Consider the following 13,050-nt stretch of genomic DNA (forward strand, 5'->3'; position numbering starts at 1 on the left):
TGTATAGTAAAAGGACAGCAAACTCACAATTATGAACAACCACACCTAAAACAAAAACAAAAAGAAACTTAGCAAACAACTAGAACAGGAACAGAACCACAGAAATGTATATCACATGGATGGTTAGCAACAGAGGAGTGGGAGGAAGGGGAGAGGGGAAAAAGGTACGGAGAATAAGTAGCATAGATGATAGGTAGAAAATAGACATGGGGAGGGCAAGAATAGTATGGGAAATATAGAAGCTAAAGAACTTATGACACATGGACATGAACTAAAGGGGGGGAATGTGGGTGGGAGAGTGTGTGCAGAGTGGAGGGGAATGAAGGGGGAAATGGGACAACTGTAATAGCATAATCAATAAAATATATTTTTTTAAAAAAGAGGCACCTTCCCAGGTCGTGATATCAAGGAATCTGGAAAACAGCCTCAGGACACCTCATGGCGCCATATGAGTGTAAGATCCATGTATAGAATGAACCACAACAGTAGGACACAGAAAATTTTTGCTTAAAATGACAACATATTTAAAAGTTGGATATATTTTATTTACAAATAACACTTAGATACAGAGGTTAACCAGATGTCTCCCAAGATCCCCAATGTGTTAGCACAAACACACCAGAGAAGAAAGAAAGCATGTTTCTGTGTTTCTGTATGACAGCAAGGTCCAAGATTGGTTATATCCAGAAGGCTTAGTAGACATAGTGTCAGAGTAATTGCAAACTACAAGCATTGGGTTTATATTTTATTTATGAATACTCTTGAATAGTTTTCCTTAATACCTCCATTCCTACTATCTACACTGTTCAATTATATCACATCAATGATATTCCATCAGCTCAGCTTAAACTCATTCTTTAATTGTCATGAGTTGTGTTAAAAATTTTTATGAATAACCCATATTTAAATTTTAAGCCCTCTGCTTTCTCCCACAGCCATTCCCCCTGTGAATTTGTTCCATGTGTACATTATGAGATAGTCTAGCAGAGCTGATAAGAGATTGTGTTCATTTGTGTATCACTATCAGTAGTATCCATTCTGAAAAATATGTAACATTGGAATTTTACAAATATGTCTTAATATAGTCATACTTTATATGCAAATACTGGGCTTTTAAAAAAAACTATCAAATGTAACCGTTGATACTCTGAAGCCAAATGTTTATTACACAAGTCAAAATCTTCCTCTTCACTCAGTAACACCAATTCAATAACTGTTGTGAAGCCCAGGAAATGGGACTCCAAAAACTCCAGAAAGATCTGCATTATCCACATGGAAATGAAGCAGAAGTCATACTGTTGCAATAAGGAGCTTTATTCATACACGCATACATCATTGTCACTGCATTCACAATACTGTCACTTTATTGTTCCCACTGTATTTTTATGCTTCAGAGAGTTTTTTAATGGCCTCTCCATTTTAATTATTAATCATTTCTGATATATATGATTTTCATAATCTCAAGAAAATAATTCTAATTTGTGAATGGGAAAAGGAAAGCTCTTATTAGCAATGCACTAGTGCAAACGCATAGCCTGATGGCAACATGGCATTTATAGGCCCCACAGACCTTTTTAGAGACACTGCACCTCAGAAACAGACCACAGTGTGTCTCTAGGGTGGAACCTACAATTCTAGTGGTTACTGATGGGGCTGGTAAAGAACTGAGTCATTGACAGCTTATGCATATTATAGATGTACTTGTCTTATTTTAATTTTGAGATGAAAAAAATCTACAATATTTCCAAATGATTCCTGCACAGAGAGTAAACACCAATTATCAAACAACTGAAACTGAAAGATAGTTCTTAAAAAGCTAAACTTCTCCATTTTAAAAAGTAATATAAATATATGCCTTGATAAGATCCAGTATTAGACTTTGCCTCTGCTTAATTTGACCTTCAACTCCATATTTGAAAGTGACTGAAACTTCATTCTTTCCCTTTTCCAGCAAGTCTTTAAAAATATAATGAACACAGTACTATACTCGGTATTACAGCAAAAGGGGCTGCTGGTGAAGGTCACAGAAAGAATACATAAAAGGCAGAAGTAAATAAACAAGACAGAACTATTTTGTTAAAAAGAACTTTAAAAATAAATTGTGCTGCAAAACTACTTTTGCAGTTACAGTGTCTTGTTTCACCCCACAGTGTGTCAAAGGCACTGCATTAATATAAACAGAATCATCTAATGCACTTTTTGAAAACAGTACTTCTGAACCAAGGGCTAGTATGAAATCATTTTACAGCTAGGGGCCAATGACACTTTGGTTTGCTTTACTGGCAACATTATGGCAACGCATCCTATACTAAGAGGAAGTCTGGAAGACAAGCATATGACAAGCGCCACTTGACCAGATCCACTGTGTTACTTCTTTTCATGCTTCTTGGTCAATTCCCCCACACCTAGCTGGAAGTCGCCCCGGTTATCACTGTTTCTCTCTTCCTTCTGCCGACTCTCCTGGGAGACTTGTCGCACGGCTTGCAGGATGGCATTCTGCACAATCTGTTTGCTGGCTTTCTGCAACCTCACCTCTTCAGGCTCATTTCCAGTTTTCTCACCTAGACAAAAATATGAAAGTAGGTGAAAACAACAAAATTAAATTCAGGAACTGTGACAGGAGGGGGCAGGTAAGAAACATTAAAGGGAAGGTGAGCCTGTAAGAATGTGCTGGGTGACCCAATTAATTGTGAGGAGCCTTCTGTAGCACATAACACTCTTGCTTCCCCTTCTCCCAATCCAGTAGGTTCTGCATTTGTTTGCCCCAGTAATGTGCCCAATATATATTCTCATCATCCCAGACTCCTCTGCTGCTAGCAGTAGTCATGAGATATAGTCTGACCAATCCCTGATCTAGAATGGTGGGAATTTTATAATTAGAAGACAAGGCAATCCACCCACCATTAACTCTTCCCCTTTTTCCTTAGTTAAAAACAAGACAAACCCTTAATTTTAGTTGGTCACCTATGTAACTAGGTATAGGTAAGTTCTAACCAATGGGTGGAAGTTTGTTTAGTGAAAATTCTGTGAAAGGTTTTTAAAAGGGAATAGGCAGATAGCGGTCCTTTACCCTCTCCCTATCTTGCTGCCTGCATCTCTGGCACATAGTTGTCATCATCACAGGGGCTCTTGCTAACCATGAGGGGACCTTTAGAATGGAAACCATGTTCATGGATTTTGAAAAAACAATTAGAAGGAGCCTGAGATTCCAATGACCATATAAGACCATATTAGTCCTTGGCTACTCACCTCTAAGCCACTTTTGTGTTAGAATAATACATCTTATTTAAGGCAGTGTTACTTTGGATTTTCTTTTACTATGCAGCAAACACATTACTAACTCATACACAGGAGAATGATCATGAATCTAGCATTTGACTACAGTGCAACTGTGAAAATTTTAAATTCCTCCTGCTTATATTTATAGTGACAAATAAAATGGGCATAGTTCCTTGCTCAAAATCATTCTTTCAGATGTTTCCTCTATTTAAATACACTACTACCATGAAAGTGCATTTTAAATAAGTGAAGGGTGGTTTTCACCAGAACTGATTCATGAACAAGAGAATTTATACACCCATTGGAGCAATATCACACAAGATAATATTGAGTCATTCTGAAACCAGACAGCTCTTATCCCTTTAGACATATAATTGTCATTTATGCAGCATTTGTGTCACTAGAACCATCTCTTGAAGTATTTACAATCTAATAAATAAGGCAAGAGGAGTCTATTCAAAACCAGATAACAATACTCATTTTGTTCCCTTCCCCCCAAAAGTGAGAGAAAATCCTCAATCTGCACCAAACTGAGCAGAGAATGAGTTCAGAAGTATGAGGTATAACAGGCTGAAATTTTAAAGCAGCAGAGAAGAATCCTTTAAATATTTTCTGTAGAAAAAGAATGAGCAATAACATTAAGAGGCATAGCAATTAAGAATGAGTATTTTAAAATACTTCGGACTGAGTCCAGGTTTCCTTTCTGACACTTAAAGCCATGTGATCTTGGGCAAGTCACTTTGCTTCTCCAAGCCTGCTAGCACCCCTGTAAAAGGGGCAAGTAGTACCTATTTTAGGATGGTTGCTAGAGAATTAAGTGACATAGCAACTCTCCAGCACTTAGTGTACTTCCTGAGCACTTAGTGTCCACCGTTGTGCACTGGTTGGGGTATAGAGTAGGCTGTTGTAACAGAGAAACTCAATTCTAGAGCAGCTCACAGAAGGGAGAGATATGTATTGCTCTCTCATGTAACAGCCCCAATGTACCCCAGTATACAGGCAGGTGTGCTCCACCAGGCTACCTAAGGACTCTACATCCTTCCATCTTGTTGCTCTGCCATTTCCTACTATATTGCCCACTGCATGAATGGACCTGGTTAACTAATATGCCATTGGGGGCTGGAAGGCAGCCAAAGTGAAAATGGAAGGCAAGCCATTTCCTTTTAAAGAATTGTCATAAATATTGCAAACATTACTCTATTCACATTCTATTGAGGGAGACTGAGTCATGCAGTGGTCACACCTAGCCTCACCTAGCACATGGGAGGCTAGAAAACATGTCAAGCTGGGCAACCATATATCCTACTAAAACTTAAGGAAGTTTTAATGCTAAAACAAAGAAGCAATTAAGGATTTTAAAAAATTACTTCCATACAAGGGCCAATGCTCAATTGAAAAGGGAAGGTATGTACTTGGAGCAGGTCAAATCTGAGCCTCAGAGAGCTCTGTGCATCCCTCAACAGGATAAGTGTGTGGACAGACAATGTCTGATGTGTTCATGCTTGCTCTTGGAAAGAGCATCTCTGCCAAAATAGGGATGTTTTAACTCTAAAAGACCCTGTAGTACAGTAATTTTTCTGTCTTTGGATGGAGGAAGAAAGAATGTAGAGATAAGAGTAAGTTGATTCCTTAATAATAGATAAAGAAAAGAAAATCCACTCTAAATTTAGCTGTGGCCTTATATTTGAGTTAAATTGTCATGTCCTTATTTATCCACTATGAAGAAAAAATGATAAGAAAGTCAAAGAAAGTCATTCTGTTCCAAGCTATGCCAGTAGCTTGGCATACAGGTCTCTTTAGTGAATTGCAAGGTTGGTGTAGACCTCACTGTTCTCATTACTGCTTTACTCTGAGTCACAGATATCTATCTATCTGCCGTGGAGCATGTGGAACAAAAAGAGGGCAACTAGTTGGAACAGAGAAAGAGAGGAGTAAAGGTGATGATAAAAGCCACCCAGAGCACTTAGACAATAAAAACAAACAAAATTATATACAGAACCACTCAAGACCCTGAATAGTCAAAGCAATCCTGAGAAAGCAGGAGGCATTGTACTTGCTGATTTCAAGCTACAATATATTATAAAGTTATATTAATCTAAATAGAATGGTACTGGCATAAAAACAGACACATAAACCAAAGGAACAGAACCAAGAGCCCAGAAATAAATCAAAGCATATATATTCAACTAACATTTGACAAGGGAACCAAGAAAACTCAATGGAGAATGCAGATGTAAAAGAATAGAACTGAATCTATATTTTATATCACTAACAAAAATTACCTCAAAATGGATTAAAGATGTAACACACAATCTGAAACCATAAAACCCCTAAAAAAAAGCCTAGGAATAAAGCTCCCTGACACAGGTCTTGGTGACAGTTTTTTGGATATAACACATAGAGCACAAGCAACAACACCAAAAATAAACCAGTAGGGCTACATAAAACTAAAAAACTTCTTCATAGTAAAAGGAATTATTAGCAAAATAAAAAGCAAACCTACAGAATGGAAAAAAAAGTTTTAATATTCAAAATATATAAAGAACTTATAAAACTCAATAACAGAGAAACAAATAATCCAATTAAAAATGGGTAAAGGAGCCATGATTGGTGTGTCTCAGTGGACTGAGTGCCAGCCAGTGAACCAAAGGGTCACAGGCTCCATTCCCAGTCAGGTCACATGCCTGGGTTGTGGGCTAGGTCCCCAGTAGGGGGCACTTGAGAGGCAACCACACATTGATATTTCTCTCCCTCTCTTTCTCCCTCCCTTCTGCTCTCTAAAAATAAAAAATAAAAATAATAAATAAATAAAATATTTTAAAAAATGGGCAAAGGACCTAAGTAGACATTTTTCCAAAGAGGACATACAGATGGCCAGCAGATACATGAAAAGGTGCTCAACTTCACTAATTATTATGAAAAGGCAAATCAAAATTACAATTAGATTATCATGTCATGCCTGTTAGAATTGCATTCACCAAAAAGGTAAGAAAATGCTGGCAAGAATGTGGAGAAAGGGGAACCCTTGTGCACAATTGATGGGATTATACATTGGTACAGCCACTGTGGAAAACAGTATGGAGCTTCCTGCAAATATTAAAATTAGAAATACCATACAATTTGGCAATTACATTCTGGGTATTTATCTAAAGGGAAAAAAATAACTATCTATAACAGATATCTACACCTCCATCTTCATAGAAGCATTATTTACAATGGCCAAGACATGGAAATAACCTAAGTGTCCATCAGTAGATGAATGGATTTTTATAAAGCATGGTATATAATGTACAATGGAATACTATTCAATCATAGAAATAAGGAAATTCTGCCATTTTTCACAACAAGGATGCACCTTGAGGACATCATGCTAAATGAAATAGGTAAGACAGAAAAAGACAAATATTGTATGATCTCACTTAAATGTGAAATCCAAACAAAGCCTCATAAAAAGAGAGATAAGATTTGTGGTTACCAGAGGTGGGTGATACAGAATGGAGGAATTGGATGAAGGAGGTCAAAAGATAGAAACTTCTATTTTTAAGATAAATAAGTAGTGGAAATTTAAAGTACAACATGAGGACCATAGTTAATGCTGCTGTATAGCATATTTTAAAATTGCTAGAGAATAAATCACAAAAGATCTCATCACAGGAAAAAATTCATTTTTTCTTCTATTTATATGAGGTGATGGATGTTAACTTGTAGTAATCATGTCACAACATATGTAAGTCATTATGCTGAACACAACTTTTACAGTGATATGTGTCAATTGCATCTCAATAAAACTGAAAGAAAAATGCTGTGTAAAACACAGATACTTACTGTGTGTTAGGCTCTTTGACATGCAAGGAAAGATACTCTCTTTTGGGGGTTGGAGCAGTTACTGTGGGGATACATGTGTCATAGATATCATAGAAATATCTGGCTGAATCTCGTATTACAATTCAGTAAATGGAATAATCCAGTATAACTCTAGTAATCAGATTATCTAAATTATCCTCCGCCATTAGAGAGTTTCAACTTTCCATCAGCCACTACCATCTAACAATTCTTCTCTTTTCCTGAAGTCTCTCTGACTTCATGGCATTTACTACACTTGTTTCTGTTTATTTGTGACTTGTAGTGCTTCACGAATTTACCTACTTCTTCCTGTCTCAGGGCAGTTCAGCTAAGGGTCTGTTAGCAGCTGCCTGACTTTGGCCAAACCTTCAGTTGATATTCCTGAAAGAGAACCAGAAAGACTCAGCACACCATTATTCCTGAAAATTTTTCATGCCAGGTCATCTCTTAGGCCAGCCACAGATTGAATGTCTGTGGCTCATGCTAGCCCACTCAACTGTGGCCTTAGAGGCTGGATTAGAGGGCAGAACACAGCTACTTAGAAGGAGGAAGCCCCAAGGCACCTGCCAGGCAAGGCACTGGGGGCAGACCGCGCATTCACGGGATTGGCTTCATGCACTGTATGACTGGCTGGTGCTCCTATGACATTCACTTGGAAGGAAAGGATATGTGGAAAATCCTGATGGAAACCCTTAGTGTCAGCACGGTGTGCAAAAGGGAGTCACAGCCTGACAGAAGGCAGAAGCCAGAGAAATCCAGAGATTTACTACTTACTTATATGCACTACATTTATTTAAAATTAATAAATCACCCTCATGGTGTAGGTAGCCAACTGCCTAGTTTAAATGATGCAAATGTCTTCCAGCCTAATTAGCATTTACAAGATCATTTTGGCATTTCACAAAAGATGATAAATTGATTTAATTAGCTTTAAATTCTAAATGCCCAATACAAATACGTTGAAGTCACAAATGTGATGTAACTAAATTTTTATTCAGTGTCCTTTCACCTGGAATCATTACTTCTTCCCCTCCCAACACCACACACATCCCTACGGTCATGTTTTCCTGTGACACCCAGCCCACCCCACGGGGGCCAGCCTTCCTCAGACTTCTCTGAGCCCCATGCTCTCCACCCTCCCCTCAAAACCTGCTGTTCCACATGCCATCTTCACCTGCCCCAGTGGAAAGTCTCTGAGGAACTGAAATGCAATGTGGTTAATAATTTGCCTTAATTCCTTATTTATATCCCTTAAAATCATGCTTCTATTAGCCATAGGAAGATCCTCCTGATAAAAATTTGCATTGTTTTTTTCCCTAGGAACCTAAGTGCCATTTGCCTCTGTTACATTAACCCTATTACATTCCAGTGAGGGGGGTTAGAAAAGATCACAGTGTTCCACTGTGAGGCAGAATCCAATTAGTGGTTTTCCCTCAATCACACAGAGAATGTGGCAGAGATTTTTCTCATAACTTCGGTCTCTATCACTTGTGTCTCCCCACTGGGTAACTAAATACACAAGTTATAGAAGTCCCTATCCAGGCAGGATAGGGTTCGGCCACCACTGCCTGCCCACCCTCTCCAGTTCATGGTGCTGCTGATAGTAACCATGGAGCACACTTTTATCTTCCCCTCAGATTGCTTGAGACTATAAGACAGTATATCATTCATCAATGACTGGCCTGTGGAACACAGAGAACAAGAACTAATTCTGGTCTCTTAATTAATGGAATGATAGTCTATTTTCCAGCTCTGTGACTATAGGAATTTTTCATGAAAGACCAGATGTTAAATCTCATTCATCTACACCAACAGCTAACGAAGTCACCCCGGTTGTCCTGTTTTGCCACCGAGCAAGCTAAAGTTGTGTGACTTAGCTTGCGTGACTTTCGAGCAACAGAAGTCACAGCCTCTGGGTTTTCAGCTTGCTAGCAAACCTGCCAAACCATGTTGCATCCCCATGTACCATAAGCAAATCGGAAGCAGCACTTTAGGGTTTCCAAAGGTAGGTTTGAGACACAGAAGGCAAGACAGTATTAATGAGTATTGGACACTTCTAAGTACATTTGAGTGATGCTCCACAATTACCAACACCACCCCTATCATATCAGGTACAGGGCATTAAGAACCACCAGGCTCATCATTTCAGAATGTAGCAAGCTACGCTCATGAACTCTATGGTGTATTCATTAAAGTGTCCTATAGTACAAGGTGAGAGAAACCAGAAAGATATCTATTGAGTACCCATATGCAGGGTATGGTGGAGAGTTACAAAGGCCACCAGACCAACTTCATTTATTCATGCATTCATTTGTAAAAGATTTACAGAGCATTCACTACACAACAAATAGAAGGCTGGGTATTAGAGATTAAAATACTGAGCAAAACAGTCACGAATCATGCTTTATTGGATTTTACCAAGTAATGGAAGAGTCAGGTCTTAATCAAACAGGTTTATCATTTTCAGTTGTGACACGTGCCATAGAAGGGACACTGGGAGAACATTTCAAGAACTGATCGAATATGGGAGTCAGGAAAGGAAGCCCAGGCAGGGGACTTAAGGGTTAATGAGGCTTTATTCAATAAAGGGAAGGTGGTAGAAGCAGGGAAGGAAGAACTATCAGGTAAGAAGATCAAACCCTGCCCCCTGAAATGCGTCCCCAGCAGGTCCCTGTGGGGAACGAAACAGCCTGGTTGGCTAGGGGCCTAGTGGGGGAGTGGGAAGGGGAGACTGGAGATGACACTGTGGAAATTAGGCCAGCCCAGATGGCACAGGCCTGCTGGGAGGCAGTGGGTCTTTTATTGAGAGTATTTCTGCAGTGCATTATCAAATGTGTGTTGTACAGGGTGACCGGAGAAGCCTGAGGAGAATTATGTAATTGAGGTGGGACAATGCAGGATTTGGAGCAGGTCTTGAAAGACAGATGAAATTTTGAAAAGCCAATGTGAGAAGAAAGGAAATTCTACCCTTGGCCTCAAGAGACAGTACAGACATGTGACACACTGACTCACAGTGACCTAGAAAGTTTTCGCCTTGTACTGCTATTGCATTACTTAAGACGACAATTTAACTTATTCCATATAACTGGGCTGTGATGCATTATGTTTAGGAAATCTGTAAGGAATAGCCCCAATAAAACTTGAAAAGGAAAAGATAATTTTACTCTAGAAATCAAATGAGTATTTTGATCAAGAAGAGCAAAGATAATTTTGAAAAAGAACAACAAACAGACAACCTAATTTAGCAGCTTTCAATATCAGATATAAAGCCTTAGTACAGTCATGTACCACTTAAGGATGGAGAGGGATCTGGTCTGAGAGAAGGATATTAGGTAATTTTATCATTGTGGAATCATTTTAGAGTGACTTACACAAACCTAGATGGCACAGACTATTACACACCTAGATTTTATGGCATAGCCTATTGCTACAGAGCTGTACAGCATGTACTCTACAAAACCACAGGAGAGTAAATCAAGCACAAGAGGAAATGACGCAATCAACAGACATGAAAAACACAAGATGTGTGAGGCTGCTGCAGGAGTAATTTAGCGTTTGTTTTACAGTAAACTTCTTTTTAATAAGTAGGAAGAGCACACTAAAATAACAATTGAAAGTATGAGATAGTAAATACATAAACCAGTAACATAGCTATTTATTATCATTATCAATGTGCTATGCTGTGTATCATTGTATGAGCTATACTTGCATGTGACTGGCAGTGCAGGTTTGCTTACGGCAGCCTCTCCACCAACGCGTGAGTAATGGGTTGGGCGATGTTATGACGGCCACGATGTCACTAGGAATTTTCCAGCTCTGTTATAATCTTATAGGACTCCTGTTGTATACGGAGTCCATCACTGACAGTAGCATCATTATGGGGCACACGGTTGTAATTAATGAAGTGTGATACTGACCGAGGGATAGAATAATTGATTAATAAAATAAAATGAAAAGTTCATAAACAGCCTTACACACACATGGTCACCTGATTTCTGAAAAACAGGAGAGTGTAGTACAGTGGGAAAAGGATGGCCAAGTCATGTTTCATACAAAAAAAAATACGAACTTGAACTACCTCACACTATGCATAAAAAAATTAGTCCTGAGTGACTTTCACATCTCTATTTGAAAAGTAAAACAATCTGGAGCACAGAGGACGTTTAGGGAAGTGGAAATACTCTGTAACACTATAATGGTGAATACAACTCCCTGTACATTTGCCCGAACCATAGAATGCACACCATGCCAAGAACGAGCCCTAATGAAAACTATGGCCTTGGGGTGATGACGTGTGTCGTTGTGGGTCTCTGGCTGTAGCACATGCACCACTCTGTGCGGTGTGTTGATAGTGGAGGAGGCTGTGCGTGTGTGAGGCAGGGGATGTGTGGGAAATCTCTTACTTGCTTTTCAATTTTGCTGTGAACCTAAAGCTGCTCTAAAAGAAAATAGTCTTTAAAGGACTATCAAGCTTTTAGAAGAAAATACAGAAGAATACCTCTATGACTGGGGAGCAAAGACATCTTAAACAGGACACATAATGCAATAGCCATCATACACATGCACACACAAACACACATACACACTTGGAGAAAGGTCTTTCATCTGAGGAAGGGGGGCAGGAAAAATGCTATTTTAGAGATAGTTAAGTATTTAATTTTCTGAGCACCTGGATAACAAATAACTCAGTGAAGACTGGGTCATGAGTTCAGAGAGACCACAAAGGCTGTTTTAATGACCACATAGATTTCTGCAAAATTTAGCCACAGGTTTCTCTCCTTTTGTCCCAAGAGAATCAGGAAATCAAGCTCCTCCCCAGTTCCTAGTTGCTTGCTATCAGTAGCAACTCCAGAATTTCCATGAAGGGAGGATTTAGGAACCCCAATCCAGAGGTTCCTAAAGAATTCGTACTGAAACTCCAGTGCCCAAGACACTTTACACATGGCTGATTAGACGCCCATTTTCCATATCAAACAGTAGGGTGTGGAATGGAGATGGGGCTCAGCCACCCTTGTGACAGCCATTGCCCCTCTTCTCACCTTCTCTCACCAGCTCATGTCTTCAGATTGGCTGTGTCACCCAGTGCCCATCCCCCCATCAAGCAACCACCAAACAAATCTGGCTGGCCCAAAATATGGGTCCCTGCATTTCCACCCCAGGAATATGCCAGAAAGGGAGACTAGAAATCTAGAAGTCAGATATTTAGGCAACAGAAAAATGTAAGCATCCTGTGAGCCTGTGTATTAAAGAAAGTGACAATACTAGACCTGAATAAAATGTGGAACAAACGTTGGAACACTGGGGATCACATACTCTTTCCCATCCTCAGAGCCAGGTCTTTACCCCCAGACACTACCTCCACCCTCAGAAGCTCCCCTGCCAGTTCATCACCTCCTCAGCAGTGCCACTGCCAGGTTCTGCAGCCTCTGCTGCCTCTTGGTGGCCACTCGTAGGGTTGCCACAGCCTCAGGGACAGGACGTCCTATGGCTGAAAGCCAGCTGCCTTGGTTCCCTGGGTGTGTGAAGGGAGGGGTTGTAGGGAGGTACTATGTGTGTGTTCTGTGTGTGCAAGTGTAAAAGTGCATGAGTGTGTGCAAATGTGTAGATATGTCAGTGCATGAGATGAGGATGTGGTTTTATCTTACCAAAGACACCTGGAACAACTAAGCACATTGTGGTACTTTCTGACCTCAAAAACTCACGCAAAGCCATTTAAAGATATGTCCTCCCAAGAGTTCTGCAGCAGCTGGAAATACAGTCCAGAAGTTCCCTGTCTTGATTCAGATGAAAATAGCTTTGATGGAGTATTTAAGATCTCTCAAATATTTAACAAAAGATCCAGAGGTCCTAGGCAAAACCACCTACACACTCTCCCTTCCTACACACCATGGAAAGGGAGAGAGGGCAGGGAGAGAGGCACAGGGAGGG

At 39.7% G+C, this 13,050-nt stretch overlaps 1 protein-coding gene across 1 annotated transcript in view; it reads right to left on the reverse strand.

Moving 5' to 3' along the window:
* Positions 1 to 449: 449 nt before the first annotated feature.
* AKAIN1 (A-kinase anchor inhibitor 1) overlaps positions 450 to 13,050 on the reverse strand; it is a 67,384-nt gene continuing 54,783 nt past the window's right edge. Inside the window, exon 2 of the mRNA XM_036009266.1 lies at positions 450 to 2,561. Coding sequence (XP_035865159.1) covers positions 2,368 to 2,561 — 194 coding nt within the window. The 3' untranslated portion in view covers positions 450 to 2,367. The remainder of the gene's footprint in view (positions 2,562 to 13,050) is intronic.

This window comes from Phyllostomus discolor, chromosome 9 (assembly GCF_004126475.2).
Source record: "Phyllostomus discolor isolate MPI-MPIP mPhyDis1 chromosome 9, mPhyDis1.pri.v3, whole genome shotgun sequence".
Taxonomy (NCBI): Eukaryota; Metazoa; Chordata; class Mammalia; order Chiroptera; family Phyllostomidae; genus Phyllostomus; species Phyllostomus discolor.